At 66.2% G+C, this 16072-nt stretch overlaps 7 protein-coding genes across 7 annotated transcripts; 6 read left to right on the forward strand and 1 right to left on the reverse strand.

The window, feature by feature from the left end:
* Positions 1-85: 85 nt before the first annotated feature.
* MICPUN_56736 (dioxygenase) lies at positions 86-1224 on the forward strand (the record flags this gene model as incomplete). Its single annotated transcript, XM_002500366.1, has 2 exons — positions 86-152; positions 269-1224. 2 exons carry the CDS (start codon positions 86-88, stop codon positions 1222-1224), a joined length of 1023 nt encoding a protein of 340 aa, XP_002500412.1.
* Positions 1225-1331: 107 nt separating this feature from the next.
* On the reverse strand, positions 1332-2702 carry MICPUN_56737 (major facilitator superfamily; the record flags this gene model as incomplete). The annotated part of the gene is made up of 1 exon (XM_002500802.1): positions 1332-2702. The coding sequence occupies one exon, from the start codon at positions 2700-2702 to the stop codon at positions 1332-1334; it is 1371 nt and encodes a 456-aa protein (XP_002500848.1).
* Positions 2703-2874: 172 nt separating this feature from the next.
* Positions 2875-4386, forward strand: MICPUN_56738 (major facilitator superfamily; the record flags this gene model as incomplete). Its single annotated transcript, XM_002500367.1, has 1 exon — positions 2875-4386. The coding sequence occupies one exon, from the start codon at positions 2875-2877 to the stop codon at positions 4384-4386; it is 1512 nt and encodes a 503-aa protein (XP_002500413.1).
* Positions 4387-4699: 313 nt separating this feature from the next.
* Positions 4700-6469, forward strand: MICPUN_56739 (metal dependent hydrolase; the record flags this gene model as incomplete). Its single annotated transcript, XM_002500368.1, has 1 exon — positions 4700-6469. The coding sequence occupies one exon, from the start codon at positions 4700-4702 to the stop codon at positions 6467-6469; it is 1770 nt and encodes a 589-aa protein (XP_002500414.1).
* A 512-nt stretch (positions 6470-6981) lies between these two features.
* MICPUN_56740 (predicted protein) lies at positions 6982-8563 on the forward strand (the record flags this gene model as incomplete). Its single annotated transcript, XM_002500369.1, has 2 exons — positions 6982-7976; positions 8338-8563. The coding sequence occupies 2 exons, from the start codon at positions 6982-6984 to the stop codon at positions 8561-8563; spliced, it is 1221 nt and encodes a 406-aa protein (XP_002500415.1).
* A 414-nt stretch (positions 8564-8977) lies between these two features.
* Positions 8978-11102, forward strand: MICPUN_56741 (myb family transcription factor; the record flags this gene model as incomplete). The annotated part of the gene is made up of 3 exons (XM_002500370.1): positions 8978-9140; positions 9304-9365; positions 9739-11102. The coding sequence occupies 3 exons, from the start codon at positions 8978-8980 to the stop codon at positions 10621-10623; spliced, it is 1110 nt and encodes a 369-aa protein (XP_002500416.1). The 3' UTR covers positions 10624-11102.
* A 707-nt stretch (positions 11103-11809) lies between these two features.
* MICPUN_56742 (C2 domain-containing protein) lies at positions 11810-16069 on the forward strand (the record flags this gene model as incomplete). The annotated part of the gene is made up of 1 exon (XM_002500371.1): positions 11810-16069. The coding sequence occupies one exon, from the start codon at positions 11810-11812 to the stop codon at positions 16067-16069; it is 4260 nt and encodes a 1419-aa protein (XP_002500417.1).
* Positions 16070-16072: the final 3 nt, after the last annotated feature.

Below are 16072 nucleotides of genomic sequence, written 5' to 3' on the forward strand. Positions count from 1 at the left end.
GAAAAGTCGCGACCTTTCGCGCGACGGGGTTCACCGCTCCGCGCGCGGCGAACGCGCCTCTTCGTCCCGCCGCGACGCGAAGGCCATGTCTCCTCCCGACGCCGATACCTCCGCGGGGCTCTCCGAGGTGGACCTCGAGCGGTCGCTCAAGGGTGAGAGAGCGACCTCCCTTTCCTTTCCCACGGGGCGACTCGACCCGGAACTTCTTCGCGCGCGTCCGGCGTTTCCCCGGCTGACCCGACCCCCGACTCCGCGCCCTTTCCACCAGCGAGCGGCGTCGGCGATAAGGCCGCGTCATCCTACGCCGTCCCGATCGTCGACCTCTCCAACCCCGACGAGACGGCGGTCGCCGACGCCCTCTGGGACGCGGCCACCACCGTCGGCTTCTTCACCGTGGTGGGGCACGGCATCGACGAGGAATCCATCGACGCGCAGTTCGAAGCGTCGCGCGAGTTCTTCGAGCAGGACCTCGCGGTGAAGGAGGCCGCGTCGCCGTTCGAGTCCGCGCTCAACTCCGGGTTCGAGCACATGAAGCAGGTGCGGCCCAGCACCGGTCTCCCGGACGTCAAGGAGAGCCTGCAGGTCACCGCGAGAGCCGACGCCATGTCCGGGCGATGGCCCCCGAAGCCCGCGGACTTCGAGGCGCGGACCAGGGCGTTCATGACGAAATCTCACGCGCTCGCGGCGAGGATCCTGACCTTGCTGGAACCGAGGGCGTGCCCCGGGCAAGCGCGCGGCACGCTGGCCGACGCGCACACGCTGTGGGGACCGGACGGGCAGTGCACCTTGCGGCATCTTCACTACCCGCCGATGTCCGCGGAGCGCGTCGCGGCGTTACCGCCCGGCAGCTGGAGGGCCGGCGCGCACACGGACTGGTGCTGCGTCACCCTGCTGTTCCAGCGTACCGGCGAGTTTGGGCTGGAGTGCGCCGCGAACCCTCGAACCAATTCAACGGAGTGGGCGCCGGTGGACCCCGTGCCGGGGGGCGTCGCGGTAAACGTCGGAGACATGCTGAGCCGATGGTCCGACGGCCGCCTCCTGTCGAACCTGCACCGCGTGCGGATGCCGGCGCCAAACCCAGGGACGGGCGAGGTGCCGGTGAGGTACTCGCTCGCGTTCTTCATGCAGGCGGATAAGAGCGCGATGATTCAGTGCGCGGAGCAACCGCCGATCACCGCGGGTGATTACATCCTCGGTCGCATCAGGAGTAACTTCGAGAAATGACCAGCCCAAATGACCATGTAAACGTCGTTCAACACTACGAGTAATCTTACGCGCGCTAATAGCTTCGCTCATAATACTTCCGTCGCGACGCGCCCGGCGTCGGTCCGTCACGCGGCGTTGGCGGCGGCGGCGGCGGCGGCTCCGGTCTCTTTACCCTCGACTGTGCGGGAGTGCACAAACGCCGGGAAGCCAAACATGACGACGCCGACGCCCAGCATCGCCCAGTCCAACCCCTCGAAGTTCGGGTTCGATCCCCCGAGGACGATCGCCATCGTTGGGTACTGCGCCGCGGCCGCCAGGCACGACACCGTGCCCACGCCTATGCCGTAAACCTTGCCGAAGGACGCGCCCCCGAAGACCCCCATGGAGTACGCCGTCATCAGCGAATAGTTCCACGCGCGGAAGCAGCCAAAGGCCAGGAAGGCGACGTACAGGGACCAGTCGGGGCGGGTCACCAGGAGCCCGAAGGTCAACACGCCGAGCGCGTTGACCAGCGCGAGCCCGGCGGCCATTCCGTGGGTGTCTATGAACCGCCCGAAAGACGGCGTGAGGGCGACGCTGATGAGGATCAAAAAGTTGAAGACCCGCACGAGCCTCTCGGCGTGCGACGCGTCCCGCCCGTCCGCGTTGTATAGCATCTGCTCCGTGACGGAACCGAGCACCAGCATCGTGCGGTAGACCGTGAACAAACCCCAGACGGCGAGCGCGATGAACGCGCGGGATTCCACCTGCCGTCGAAACGGCTTACCGCTCTCGTCCAGTCGCGCCCCGTACTGCGGCGATTGGGCGCCGACCAACCCGTCTTCGTTCCCCTCTCCTCCCACCGCCGAACTGGTGTTAAGCTTCTTTAAAGGCGGTGACAGGTGTCCGGCCCACACCGTCTCGTTCGTGAGCGCGAGGTACACCAGCCCGAGCGCCGCCATGGCCAGGAACAGCGACTGGGTGGACGCGCCCTCCCTGTGGATGAGCTCGAGCACCGTGAACGTGACGGTGGAGGCGTCGAACGAGCAGTTTATCAGGGAGTGCACCAGCCCGAAGTGATCGTCGGCGAAGTACTCGGCGAGGACGAAGTGCGAGAGGAAGTTGGCCATGCCGCCGATGGACACCAGACACGCCGCGGGCACGTACGCGTCGAAGGTTTTGGAATCGGCAAAGGCGAACAGGAGGCAACCCGCGGAGAAGACGCACATTCCCACCGCCCTGGTCCACTTGGCGCCCTTGACGTCCATCAGCGGGCCCCATATCATCCCCCCGAGGGGCACGCAGAACGCGCCCGCGGTGTACACGGCGTTCAGCCTCAGCGCCTGCGCGTCGCATCCCGATCGATCGTCGTCGCAGAGCTCGGCGTACGTGCCCTCCCTGCGAAGCGCGATGCTCAGCGAGGACCACCCGAACATGACGCCGGTGGCCGTCAGAACCTCGACGCACGAGAGCATCACGAGCGCCCATCGCCTCGTGGGGAGGAGCGAGGCGGCCATGACGCACCCCCGCGCGCTGACGGACTGCCGCGTAACAATCAATCGCGCCGAGACCCGAACATTTTCCGAACACGTGGCCCGGCCGCCGATTCAGTGCGACGCGGCGACTGCCCCGCGGGTTCACGACGGGGCCGGAGGGTTTGGGACGGACGGAGGGCGAAGCGGGGGGAACATGATGGGAGAGGAGCTCGCGAAATGGGTGCTCCTGGCGTACGGCCTGTTCATGACGACGCTGGTGGCGGGCGTGGTGTACGGTTGGCAGAGCTTCCGCGCCGTCTTCATCGCGGAGGGTGTCCTCAGCGAGGGTTGCGACGCGAACTCGGCGGACGTCGAGTGTCCGAGCCAGGCGAAGGAGCTCGGGCTCATCTTCGCGTGCGGCGCGTGGTCCGTGCAGGCGTGCAGGATGGTCACGGGCCTCGTCAGGGATCGATACGGCACCAGAGTCTGCGTCGTCGGGGTGATGCTCACCGTCGCCGTCGGCATCGTCCTCCTCGCGGTGTCGCCACCGCAGTCCCTCGCGATGTTCTGCGTCGGCTACTTCCTGCTGGGGATCGGCGCCGGCGTCCAGCTATGCATGCAGAGCATATCGATGCTCTTCGGCGAGTACCAGGGCGCCGCGTCGGCCACCTTATCCGGAGCGTTCACCCTCTCCGCGGTTATACCCCTCGCGTGCGCCGAGGCTATACAATCCGTCGCGCGAAGCGACGGAGGAAGCGCGTCGTCGTACGCGGACGCGCGGGCCGGGGTTCTCACGGCGTGGTGCGTCACCGTGGTGGTGTTCGCGGCGTCGGCAATGTGGCTCATGCCGCGAGGCGGGGAGTTTCGGGAGTCGGTTCGATACCTCGTCGGCGAGCGAGGCGGCGACGAGAATAACGAGAAGACGAAGGATGACGATGACAAGGACGACAAGGAGGATCGGGACGATGAACCGCCGCGCGTGCCGCCCGCGAACGCCCCGAAGGCGGCGAACGGCACCAGACGCGCGCCCCACGAGGGCAAGTCCGCGAGGGAGCAGCTGCTCTCCCTCGATTTCATCCTCCTCGCCGCGTGGTTCACGGTGATGCTCCTGCCGACGAATTACTTCATCATCAGCGTGGGCGACCAGCTGGAGGGCATGGGGGACGACGACGGGGAGATCACCCGGGGGTTTCAGCTCGTTTGGGTCGTCAGCACGATCCTATCCCCCATCGCCGGGTACTCCGCCGACGTCGTCGGCAGAGGAAGCACGATGACGTTCGCGATGGGTTGCTACGCGGCTTCGTTCGTGATGCTCGGCTTCGGCGGCGACGGGTGGGGCGGCTTGTCGCTCGAAGCCCAGTGGCTCAACTTCGTCTGCTTCAACGTGGGGCGGCTGTGGGTGTTCAGCATGTACTTCGTGTCCGTGGGGAGACTCTTCGGCTTCAGGCACTACGGCACGCTGGCGGGCGCGGGGTTGCTGCTCAGCGCCATGTCCACGCCGCTCGCGGTGCCTATGCACCGTTCGGGGGTCGACGGGAACTTCGGTGAATCCAACCTGGCGAGCGCGATGATATGCCTCGGGCTGACTCCGTACACGGTGGGGTGGGCGTGGAGAAGGGAGATCACGGAGGAGGGCATGCGGGGGTTCCCGGCGAGGTGGGGGATCCGGCGAGAGGAGGAGGCGAAGGAGGAGGCGAAGGAGGAGGCGGGCGCAAACGCGGTGTGATTTTAATCAATCGACGGTGACATGAAAGCCACGAGTGAGAATCGCCGTTCTCGCTGAAAACACGTGCGTTTCGGATGGATTGTTTTTTCGGATGCCGATGGATCGGGCAGCCCGAATTCCAATTTGGCATTTGCGTCGTATGACTTTCGTGTGACGATGACGTGCGGGCGACGCTTGGCAAATCCGTGGGTCGCCGGCGTGCCAGACGAGCACGTGTTGGTGCTCGTCTGGTGCTCGTCTGTTGAGGAATCTTCCGCCGGCGCAAATTGGCGCGCGTGGGTGCGCGCACGCCCTCACCGGCGGCTCGACAACCATGGATCTCACGCTTGACAACTCCGTCGGGAAGTTTTCTCCCTCTCCCGCGCCTCCCGCCGGGCCCCCGACCCTGCTGCGCGGCGCGCTCGTCCCCAACGACGCCTCCGAGCCCGGGACGTACACCCGTCGCGACGTCCTTATCGCCGACGGCGTCCTGAAGCGCGTCGCGCCCGGCGGGACCCTCTCGCTGGACGTCGACTGCCCCCCCGGCACGATCGAAGAGGACTGCTCGGAGCGCATGCTCGTCCCGGGCTTCGTCAACGGCCACACGCACAGCGTCGAGCACTGGGCGCGCGGTCTCATCAAACCCCTGCCGCTCGAGATGTGGGTCCTGCAGCTGATCCGCCACGAACCCCGCGGCGAGGAGGGCTGGGCCGGACCGGAGTCCTGGATCAAGACCCCGGCCGCGGCCATCGCCGTTTCCGCGATGCACTGCGGCGTCGAGGCCCTCCTCTCGGGCACCACCGCCATCATGGACCACCTCCTCTGCCGCGACATCAAAGACGTCGAAGCCGCCGTCTTCGCGTACCGGGCCCTCGGCATCCGCGCGTACATCGCCCCCATGCTCGGCGACGACCTCGAACCCTACGTCAACTACGTCCCACTGGCGCGGGACGCGCAGGGAAGGAACGGCGCCATCTGCGGCCCGGCGGGTCCCGCCCCGGGATGCCCCGACTGCGGCGGGCTCGGAGCGCACGGCTCGTTTCGCACGGAGGTTGGCGAGAGGGACCCGGCCAAGACGGAGGCCAACCTGGCGCTGTGGCGCGAGGCGGCGCAAAAGTTTCACGATCCTAAAAACGGGATCAACATCGTCGTCGGACCCGTCACCGCGTACAGTGCGAGCACCGAGCTGCTCCGGGGCGCGGCTGAGATTCGGAAAGAGTTTGGGCTGTGCGGGCACATTCACCTGCTCGAGACCCGCGCGCAGGCGCTGATGGCGCGGCAGTTCCTTCCCAGCGGTTCCGCCGTGAAGCACCTGCGCGACACCGGCTTCCTCCAGGTCCCCGGCACCACCTGCGGGCACTGCGTGTGGCTCGACGACGAGGAGATTGCCATCATGGCCGAGTGCGACGCCACCGCCGTGCACAACCCGTTCAGCAACCTTCGCCTGGGCAGCGGCGTCGCCCCGCTCCACAAGTACGCCCGACTCGGGATGAACGTGTGCCTCGGCGCCGACGGCGCGTGCTCCTCCGACGGCCAGGACATGCTCGAGGTGGCCAAGCTCGCCAACATCTTGCCGTGCGTCGCAACCCCGGAGTACCGCGACTGGCCCACCGCGCACCACACCGCCTTGGTGCTCGGCGCCGCGAACGGGTACAAGGGGATCCTGCTGGAGGGTAAGCCCGGGCAGGTTGGTAAGGGCGGGGTGTTGGAGGAGGGCGCGCTCGCGGACCTGTCCTCCTGGGACCTCACCGCCCTCTCCATGCTCCCCCGAACCGACCCGCTGAGCCTCCTGGTGCAGGGCAGCCGGACGCAGGCGCCGGGGGCCGGATCCGCGCTGGACTGCGCGTGGGTCAACGGCGTGCGGGTCGTCCAGGGCGGTTCGCCGGTCAACGTCGACGTCAAAGCCCTGCGCGAGGTGCTGCGAGCCGCGCAGGGTACGTACCGGGATCCCGCCATCACCGACCCGAGCACCCACGAGAAGACGGCGAGAGCGGAGACGGAGTACAGGGCGGCGATGGATCTCGACCCGGCGGGTGCGACGGGGCTGAGGCCCGCGTACGAGTGGCCCGAGCACTGCGTGTTGTACCCGGCGTCGCAAAATTGAGACGAACGACGACTGTCGCCCCGACCCCGATTCTTCCGCTTCTCAGTCTGTCTCGCGGATGAAGGGAGAAAAAGCAGTCGTGGCCAACCTGCTGCACCAAAACCACGCCAACCTTCCAAGGGAGCCAGCCCGTGACGCGGGGCTGGCTCGGGCAGTTCAATGGCAAACCTGCTGTAAAAAACCTTCCGCACCAGTGAGAGGCGCACGCTCTAGCTGTAGCCGCCCAGTAGCTCCTATGATATGCGAGTCGCACGACGACGAAAAGTTCTCACCTCTGCTCTCGCTGCTGCTCGCCCGCCCGTCCAGACAAAAATACTGCCAATCCAGCAGTCCACACTGCTCGAGGGAAAAAAAACGCACCAGCCGCGGCCGTTCGTCTCCCGGTTTTTCGCCGGTTTTTCGCCGCATCGTCCCGAGCGCCGCCGACGGTCCCATCGCGCCCCGCGCCGACGCGTCGGCGTTTCGACCGCGGCCGCTTCCTCGAGTGCGCGCTCCCCCGGTTCTATCCCTCGATGTGGACCCCGGGCCACGGGCCGGAGCTCCGGCGGGCTCGGCCGACGTGCGGCGTCGACGACGTGGACGAGGCGAGATTCAATCCGCTGTGCCGACGCGCCCGCGGCGTGGAAGACGACTCGGATCCGTCCGAATCCGACACGGGATTCGACGACGACGACGACGACAGCCACAGTAGCGAGTGCGATCTGGTGGAGAACGTCCGCCAGGCGCGACTCAACGCCCTGCGCCGGCGGCGAGACGACCGGGAGGAGATCCGGCGCCAGAACGAAACCCTGGACCGCATCCACCGAGCGCGTCACGCCGAGCGGGAGATGGCGAAGGAGCTCTCGTCGATGCGGTTCGAAGCCGAGCGCAGGCACACGCTCGCGTGGGGAGACGACGCCGAGGTCAGGGACAGGGAGCGCGCCGCGGAGAGGGCCGCGGAGGCCATCGGCGACGCCATGGACGAGGAGGAACTCATCGAGTCGACACAACGCGGAGCCGGAGGAGACGGAGGAGTCGCACGCGCCGCCGAGGAGGCCCACGCGTGGGCCACGCACGACGAGGCGTGGGCGGCGTTCGAAGCGAGCGTCCGCGACGGCGCGAGGGTGAGGACGCGCGACGTGCCGTGGCCCCCGGGTCACGATCGCGGCGGCGACGGCGGCGGCGGTGGGACTCTGCTGGCGTCGCTGGCGCGATGCGAGCTCGTCGAGAGAGGAGGGGGCGGGGGTGCGGGTTCATGCCGGGGCGGGTCCGAGGACAAGAGGCTCGCCGCGTTCAGACGTGCGTTCAAGCGCGCGTCGCTGCGATGGCACCCGGACAAGTTCGAGGGTAAGTTCGGCGGCGCGCTCTGCGACGATGTGTGTGGCGACGATGATGACGGGATGGTCAGGACGGGCGGGACGGGCGGGACGGGCGGGGAAGGACGGGGGGAGACGCACGCGCAGCACATCAGGCGCAGGGTGCGGTGCATCGCGCAGGAGATCAACGATGCGTGGAGCGCCATCGTTGCGTGAGTTCCCGAGTAGAACCGAGTAGAACCGGTTGGTTTTCGGCCCGGTTCGGCCCGGGGAATATCGTGAGCAAAAAACGTGGTTCGCCGAGGTAAACAGTGACAGTTGGCCATCGAGATTCGATATTCACTTTACCCTTTGGCGGACATGTGTCATTTGAGTGCCGTCCCGAACTTTCCCCGAGTGCCGTCCAGATCACCACACGGCGGATCAGTCTGCCGATTTCGAAAGGCTCAGATATTTTGCAGAAGTCCATCTGTTCAGATATTTATCTCGGATAGGGACAGATTCCTTTCCACCCGCTCCGCCCAATCAATGAGTTACAGACCATCCCTTTTTGCGAACTTTCCCGCTTTAAAGGTTTGCGCAGAGGCGGAATTATCTGATTCTATCTCTTTGGGCGAACGTTCCCATCGATTTCAAGGCGCGGTGGATAGCGATCGCAGTCTGGATTGAAGAAATTGGATTTCAATTTTTCGGGTTAGATTCTCGTGAACCTTTCGCGGGATATTTCCCATTCACAGCTGACAGCCTGTACGATGGAGACGCTGGAATTGATCCACATTGCCTGTCTCTGATCGCATAGGATTTGGATAGAACAAGGAGAATCTCCTGGCGTTACAGTATCTCTGACATGGCATTGATTTTTTGCATCGAACCGCCGTGCGACGTTTGCCCCCAGGGTATTTACCCTGAAATTTCGACGCAATTCGACGGGCGCGATATTTAGCGCCAGCTGGGCAGGACACTTTTCATTCTACCGGGTCAAGTCTTAGATAGAGAGCGGGAGACGACCGCGGTCCCGAATCACTCTCCGAAGACGCCCGCAAGTGCACGCACCTGCGAACGTATATTCGAAGAAAGACGCGAGCTGTGAACATCCACTGGGATACTTCACGTCGTTCCCCGCGCCTCCCGCACTCACCCATCGGGCCACACACGCCGAGGCGGTCTCACCAGCTGCGGAAGCGCGCCTTTTTTTCAAGCGGACCCGGCCACCATGGCGGGCCTATCGGAACTCGTAGAGGCGGCGACGGAGGGCATGCGAAAGACGCAGTCCGCCGACCCTATTGAGGAGAACTCTAATCAGCCTCCTCCTCCGACCAAGGACGACGGCCATCTGTCGGATTCCGCGGTCGCGCCGACCAGAGAGCGCAAGAAGGGTGAGCTCTTTTTCCCGGCAATTTGCCGCGGTTCGTTCGTTTTTTACCAAAGCCCCCGCTCCGCATCTGGTCCGCGCGCGACTCCGCGAGCGACGAACGCGCGGTAACTCGAGGTGCAGAACGAGTGCTAATCCATATGTTTTTATCCCTTCGTTTTCCGCAGGCGTTCCCTGGACTGAGGACGAGCACCGCCTCTTCCTCCTCGGCCTTCAGAAGCTCGGCAAGGTGAGTTCGGGAGGGTATTGCTTGTCCGAACTGAGTTCCCGCCGGCAATCCCGCTTTTTTTATCCGGGCGGCGCGCGCACGGCGAGGCGTCGTCGAGAGGCGCGCGACCGAACATCGCGGTCACCGGGCCTATTTCGGTCCATTTCCGCGTCGAGGCGTCCATTCCGGCCGGTCGCGGCGATGGAAAACCTCTTCGGACGCCAACGTCCCTTCGTTTTCGCACGGGGGACAGGTGGCACCCTACGCGCCCTTCGATGCTCCACCCGTCAACGCTCCGCATAATTTGCGTTTTTTTTAACACACTCATCCACTACACCCTCGATCCCCGGCGCTCACTCCCCCGCCCCCGTCCATTCGATTCATCCATCCGCAGGGCGACTGGCGCGGCATCTCCCGCCACTTCGTGCAGTCGCGCACCCCGACGCAGGTTGCCTCGCACGCGCAGAAGTACTTCATTCGCCAGAACAACCTCAACAAGCGCAAGCGCCGGAGCAGCCTCTTCGACATCGTCTCCGAGGCTCCCGCCGAGCCCGCCAAGGCTCCCGAGGTTGCCTCGAAGCCCCCCGCGGGCATCCCCGGGGGTCTCTCCATGGCTTTCGCCGCGGGTATGCCCGCCTTTCCGGGATTCAACCCCGCGTCCATGCCCATGCCCCCCGGCTTTGGAGCCCACGGCGCGGTCCCCGCGGCGAAGAAGGCGGGGGCGGGAATGGACGAGGGCGAGAAGGCGGCGGCGGCGACGATCGCCGCGCTCGCGGGCAGCCCCATCGCCGCGGCTGGGTTCGCGCAGGCGGCGGCGGCGGCGGCGGGGTCCAAGGGGCCCAACCCGTGGGAGGTCAAGCACGCGCCGATGGGCGCGTCGCCCCCAGGGCAGCACAACGCGCAACAAGCCGCCGCCGCCGCGGCTGCCGCGGCGGCGGCCAACCCGTTCGCGGCGATGATGGCGATGGGGGCTATGGGACAGATGGGTGCGCAGATGCCTGCCCCCGCGGCTTGGATGCAGGGATACCACCAATTTATGCAGCAGATGGCGGCGGCGGGTGCCGCGCATCAGCAGGCGCAGGCTGCGCGGCCCCCGATGCCTCCGCCCCCCGCTGGGGTCACCTTCCCCCCCAACTTCCAGGGCTTCACCCCCGGCGTGTTTCCCGGCGCTCACAACGTGTTTGGCAACTTCATGAACGGCGCGATGGCCAAGCCCGCGGGCGAAAAGCCCGAGACGGTTGCGAAGAAGGAGGGCTCCGCCACCGCGGTCACCGCGTGAACCGCAGATCCCTCGCCCCTCACCGTCGCCACGCGTCCCTTCCACCGCCGGAGCCTCGAGACGACTCTTGCGCGTCCCTCGAGTCTCCCGCCGCGTCTGCCGGTGTGAACGACCCGACGGCCTACATACAGGTTGAACTCCGATTGAATCCTCGAGGCGAATCCTCGAGGCGAATATCGCGACTTTCTTTTGGCCCTCGGAGTTGTGCCGCCGCGCCTGGACGCACGGAAGGCGCTGGTCTACTCTCACGGCGCGTTCCACGACGCGCCGCGCCTGTACTCTGTTCGCACACTACACACCCTGTACCACCTCTTTCGCATATACGCATGGATGTATCAATTTTGCTCGCATTTTAGTTTTCTGTTAGTTCTGCAAGACCCCACCGACTTAGTCCCGCGGTGGCCACATTTATTAGTTTGCTCACGATGCTTAGAAGAACACTTTCAGTACGAAGACAACAAGTAAAAATTTCAAACACTGATCATCCGTCTCGTCCGATGTGTCGTCGACGACTGAATCTCGAGCTCCCGACGGTCCTCTCGACGAGCGCCCTCCACACGCGGCAGCGCTCGCGGAGGATGGGTAGTTGTTAACAATTATCCTGGTTGGATGATTCCAATTTATGCGGGGTGCCCGCACCATTTTATGCGGGTGCCCGCACCATCACGTGTTCAAAATGTGGTCCACGAAAAAGTACAATTTTGGTTCGTTTCCTAAATCCTAATTGGTCCGTCTATGGGTAAAAAAGCGGCGCCGCCCGGTGTTGACCATTTAATTCCCGAGTTCTCATTGGGCATTTCGCTTACCGTGATCTGTCAGCCATGCGATCCTCGGGCGCAGAAACGTATGGTTGCCAGTTTGGATTTTTGCGAATAATTCCAATAAAAATATCTCCCGCAGGTAGGCTTTTTCACCCAGAAAGCTGCCGATTTCCCGGCTTTTTCTATCCATTTTCCCCAACCGGTGCGCGAAGTCTCATCGCTCGGCGTTTCGTTTAACCGTTGGGCCTCAGCTGAAAATCGGTCGGTCGGGCAGTTGACGGGCGCAGCCAAGGCAAAGGCGATCGTTGTTGTTGGCTTTGTTTCGGCGTTTCCATCGAGACGACCGGGCTGACGCGCACAACGACCCGCGCGTGTGGGGCGCCCTTTGACGAAGAAGGACGCTCAGCGCGAGCCGAACGCACACCATGAGCGGTCAGGTGGTGACGGGAACCCCCGTGTTCTCGATGAGCCCGAGCAACCCGCGGTCCGCGCAGGTGCAACCCGGCATGGCTCCCGCGACCCCGCCCCCATTCAACGGCTCATCGTCGATGTCCGCTCCGGGTTACGGCGCCGGCGCGGAGGGACCCGGCGCGTCGTCGTCTCCCGCCCACACCGCGCTCGACGTGGATGATCAAGGCAACCGCGGCGGGGACTTCGTCACGCGCACGTGGCAGCCCGCGAGGGCGCCTGACGCCGTCGCCCTGGCGGAGGTCACGTCCCAGATGACCAGCGCGGCGAACGTCGCGGAGGTGTTCAAGGCTACGGGTCTGGGCCAGCAGGATATCCAGAGCAGCGCCAGCCGGACGACCGAAGACGACGGTTTGATTGTCCGCCAACGACCCAGGGCGCGCGCGGACAACATCGCCGTGCGCAAGGCGCGCGCCGCGAGGGAGGCGCGCCCGGGCGACTGGTTCGACCCGAACGACGGAGGGATCCTGTGCCAGGCTGACCCGGTTCCCCCCGGCGTGGAGCGCGCGAGGCCCGCCAGGTGGTTCGATCCGGAGGCTCCGTACCTCCAGACTGTCCCGGCGACGGACTCGCGCATCGACCTCGAGATCGTCGACGCCGCCGGGTCCGACAGGACCTACCGCTTCGACATCTCTGTCGGCCGGCTCGAGTTTTCTTGCCATCCGCTGATGAGCAAGGAAGACTTCCTCGCCGCGCAGCTCGAGGAGTCCTTCCGCTCCTACAAGCGCAGGGAGGCAAGCGATCTCGTCACCCTCTACACCGCAAAGTCCGCGGCGGCGGCGGCGAGGGCCCGAGCCCTGCGCCAGGAGATGGCCGCGGGCGCCGCGCTCTGGCTCGCCGGCGTGAGCCCCTCCGACAGGCTCATCGCACTGGAGGAGGAAGCCGAGGAGGCGCAGCGGCTCGCGATCGACGAGGGCGACCGCATGAAGGCCTCCGTGCAGCACATGTCCGAGCTCCACGACGCCATCGAGCGCGAGCGCATCGCGTACGGGTGCCGCTCCACCTCCATCCGATTCGCGGTGAGACAAAAAGGAAACGGCGAGTCGGAGCCCGTGCTCCTTGCGGGCGCGGCGAGGGACGAGGGCGCGCACGTTCCCAAGCCCGAGCAACAGCGCAGGGCCAAGGCGACGAGCACGAGGTTCTGCGTCGCGCTGGAGGTGAACGGGCAGCAAGTTCCCGGCACGTCCCGACCCGTCACCCTTCGATCGTCGGGTGGATTCTCCACCGAGGTTGCGCACGCGTTTTCTCTCTCCGTGCAGCGGTGGCCGGACAGCGTCCGACTGGCGCTGTACGAGAAGGGCACCATCGTGGACACCTTCCTCGCGGTCGTGCCCATTGCCGTGCCGGGCAGCAACCCGGGCGAGCCCCTCCAGGACCCCGCGCCTCGCCAGTACCAGTTCTCCGCGGAATCTCCCCACGCGCCCACGTGGCGGGGCGCGCAGCCTGGCGCGTCGCAGGTGCAGTACACCTCGGGCTCCCTCTTCGTCACCTGCGCGTGGACCCCCAACGCGGCGGAGGCCATCAACATGGGCGCGTACGGCAGGCAGCACACCGCGGACGTCGAGCGATCCGTCCCCGTCGCGCCCCCGCCCCCGCCGTCCACCGCCGCTAAGAGAGCCGCCGCCGCCGCCAAAGTCGGTTACGCCGACGCGGCGGGCGGGTTCGGCCGAGCCGTCCCGAGGCCGGCGCCCGACGCCGTCCCGGGCGGATCTCCGTCCAAGACGAGCGCGGCGGCGTTGCGTGCGAGCCTGGATCCGCTCAACCCCGAGGACGCGACGCTTCTCGAGACGCTGGCGACGCGCGAGGCGCTGAGGAACGCCGGGGGGGGCGGGTTTCGCCTTAACCTCAACGACGAGACCATGCTGGGAGTCAACGCGAAGGCGACCAAGCGCCAGCAGCTTCTCAAGCTTCGCGCCGAGGGCGGCGTCGAGGCGTTGCCCGAGGGCGGCGTGCCCTTGAGCGAGGGGGACATCCCGGACCACCTCCTGGAGCAGAACGCCGAGGTGCAGAGCCAGAGCAAGCTGCTGTCGGCGCAGCTCCCGGGGTTGGCAGAGGCGGATAAGCGCGCGACGCGGATTGCGGAATTTCTCGCCAAGGTTAAGCTCAACGTGGCCAAGGGACGCAGAGATCAGAAGATGGGCGCGAGGGCGTCCAAGGGAGTGATGCACACCGACGACGTGGTGAAGGACTCGCCCCTTCCCGACATCACGTTTGACCTCACCGGCGTCTTTGAGTTTTTCCAGCCGAGGCGGAAACTCCGACCCGCGCGCCGCAGAGCCGCGCCGCCGGAGTCCCACCCCGACTACTGCGAGCTCGTCGTCGGCATCCAGAAGGCGTTCAACCTTCCCACTCGTGCGGGCATGCAAGGGGGCGCCATGGGCGGCGTGGGCGGCGGGAGACGGTCCATGCAGCGCGGCGGCGGCGGCGGCGGCGGCGGCTACGGCGGCGGCTACGGCGACGGGTACGGGGGCGGCGCCGCGCTTGTCGCCTCGGGTGAGCTCAACTCCTTCGTGGAGGTGTCCTTCCAGGGCCAGACTCTGCGCACTCGTCTCGCGAACGGCAGCGCGCCCTCGTGGCAGGAGTCGCTCCAGCTCCCGTTCCGGCCCCCCGGCGGGGATTTCTCCCCCGCCGCGCTCCAGGGGTGCGAGGACGTGGTGACGATTTCGCTCTTTGACGAAGCCACGGAGCCCGCCGAGCGAACCTACGGCGCCGGCGCCGTCGCCGGGGGCACGTCCACGACCCAACACTTCCTGGGCTCCATCGACATCCCGGTCGCCGCGTTGTACCGCGGCGACGGGGGCAAGATCGAGGGCGTCCTGCCCCTCGACGCGCCCCCCGTGCTGCTCGGGTACTCGGGCGCGGGCGGCGGCGGCGGGAGCGGCGGCGGGAGAGCCAGCCTACCCGGCGGCGGCGGCCTCGCGCAGCAGCCCAAGCCGTCCATGTCGGTGTACATCCAGTTCGCCCCCGCGCTCGCCAAGCCGGAGCCCACTCTGTCGGATCCGGGCGTGGGCGAGGACGAGAGCGTGCTTCGCCACGCCAAGGTTTGGGAGAAGGAGTGTCGCGCGGCGAGCCGGCACACCAAGCAGCGGCCGTACCGGGCGGTGGCCACCGACGGGATGGGCCGATCGGTGCACCTGTGCAGGTACATCGCGAGCGCGCAGCTCCCGCCCGGGTTCCAGGGTGCCGTCGCGGACGAGCCGACGCTCCGTCAGCTCATGCGATTCTGCCACCTCGTGCCCCACGTCACCGACATGTCCGCGTTCAATCTTCCACCTGGCGTGGACATCTGGACCACGAGCCAGGAATTTTTGGACATGTGCGCGGGGGACTCGGAGGAGCACGCGCTGCTCCTCTGCGGGTTTCTCGTCGCGCTCGGCGTGGAGGCGTACGTGGTCCTTGGCGTCAGCGCCACGGACTCGGACGCCGCGATGGTCTTCACCCCGGGTGGACAGGGAAAGAGGCCCGGGAACCCGCCTACGTACGCGCCCATGCTCGAGGATTCGCTCATCTGGGACCCGATGGCGGGGACCATCTTCAGCGTCTACGACAGCGCGTGCAGCGCGTGTCTGGGCGAAATCGGCGTGGTGTTCAACTCGGACAACGTGTGGGCCAACGTCCAGGCGCACGGGCGGCCGCACGAGATGAACTGGAACCTGAACGATACCCACGGGTGGAGGCCGTTTTTCAGTGCGGGTTCTTTCCCTCACAGGGCCATGCCCACGGTGCAGACGGCCATCACGTACGAGAGCTACCCCCCCGCGTTCTACGAACGCCTCGGCGCGGCGGTGGAGAGGGAGGCGATGGACGCCATCGTCAAGAAGCGCGCGAGACAGCACACGCCGTTCAACCGCAGGGCGTCTCGCGCGCTCAAGGACTTACTCCGCGACTTGGAGGGCCAGATCCTCATCTCGCCCGACGACCAGGGCGGCGGTCTGAACCTGGGAGGCGGCATGCGCGTCGGGTCACTCACCGAGCTGCACATGTCACAGCTCGCGGGCATCTGCGAGGGGTACACCGTCACGGGGTGCCCGATGAACCTCCCGTTCACCGACGCCGCCACCGTCAGGGACGTCATCGACAGGCTGAAGATCGCAGACACCACCAGGAGCGACGTGGAGTTTGCGGTGGCGACGCACGTGGAACCGTACGGCTGCACGTTCGTGTGCAGCGTGTGGGTGTACGTGGTGCGGCTCACGAAGATTTCGAGCTATCAGTAGTGC

This window comes from Micromonas commoda, chromosome 3 (genome assembly GCF_000090985.2).
Source record: "Micromonas commoda chromosome 3, complete sequence".
NCBI lineage: Eukaryota > Viridiplantae > Chlorophyta > Mamiellophyceae > Mamiellales > Mamiellaceae > Micromonas > Micromonas commoda.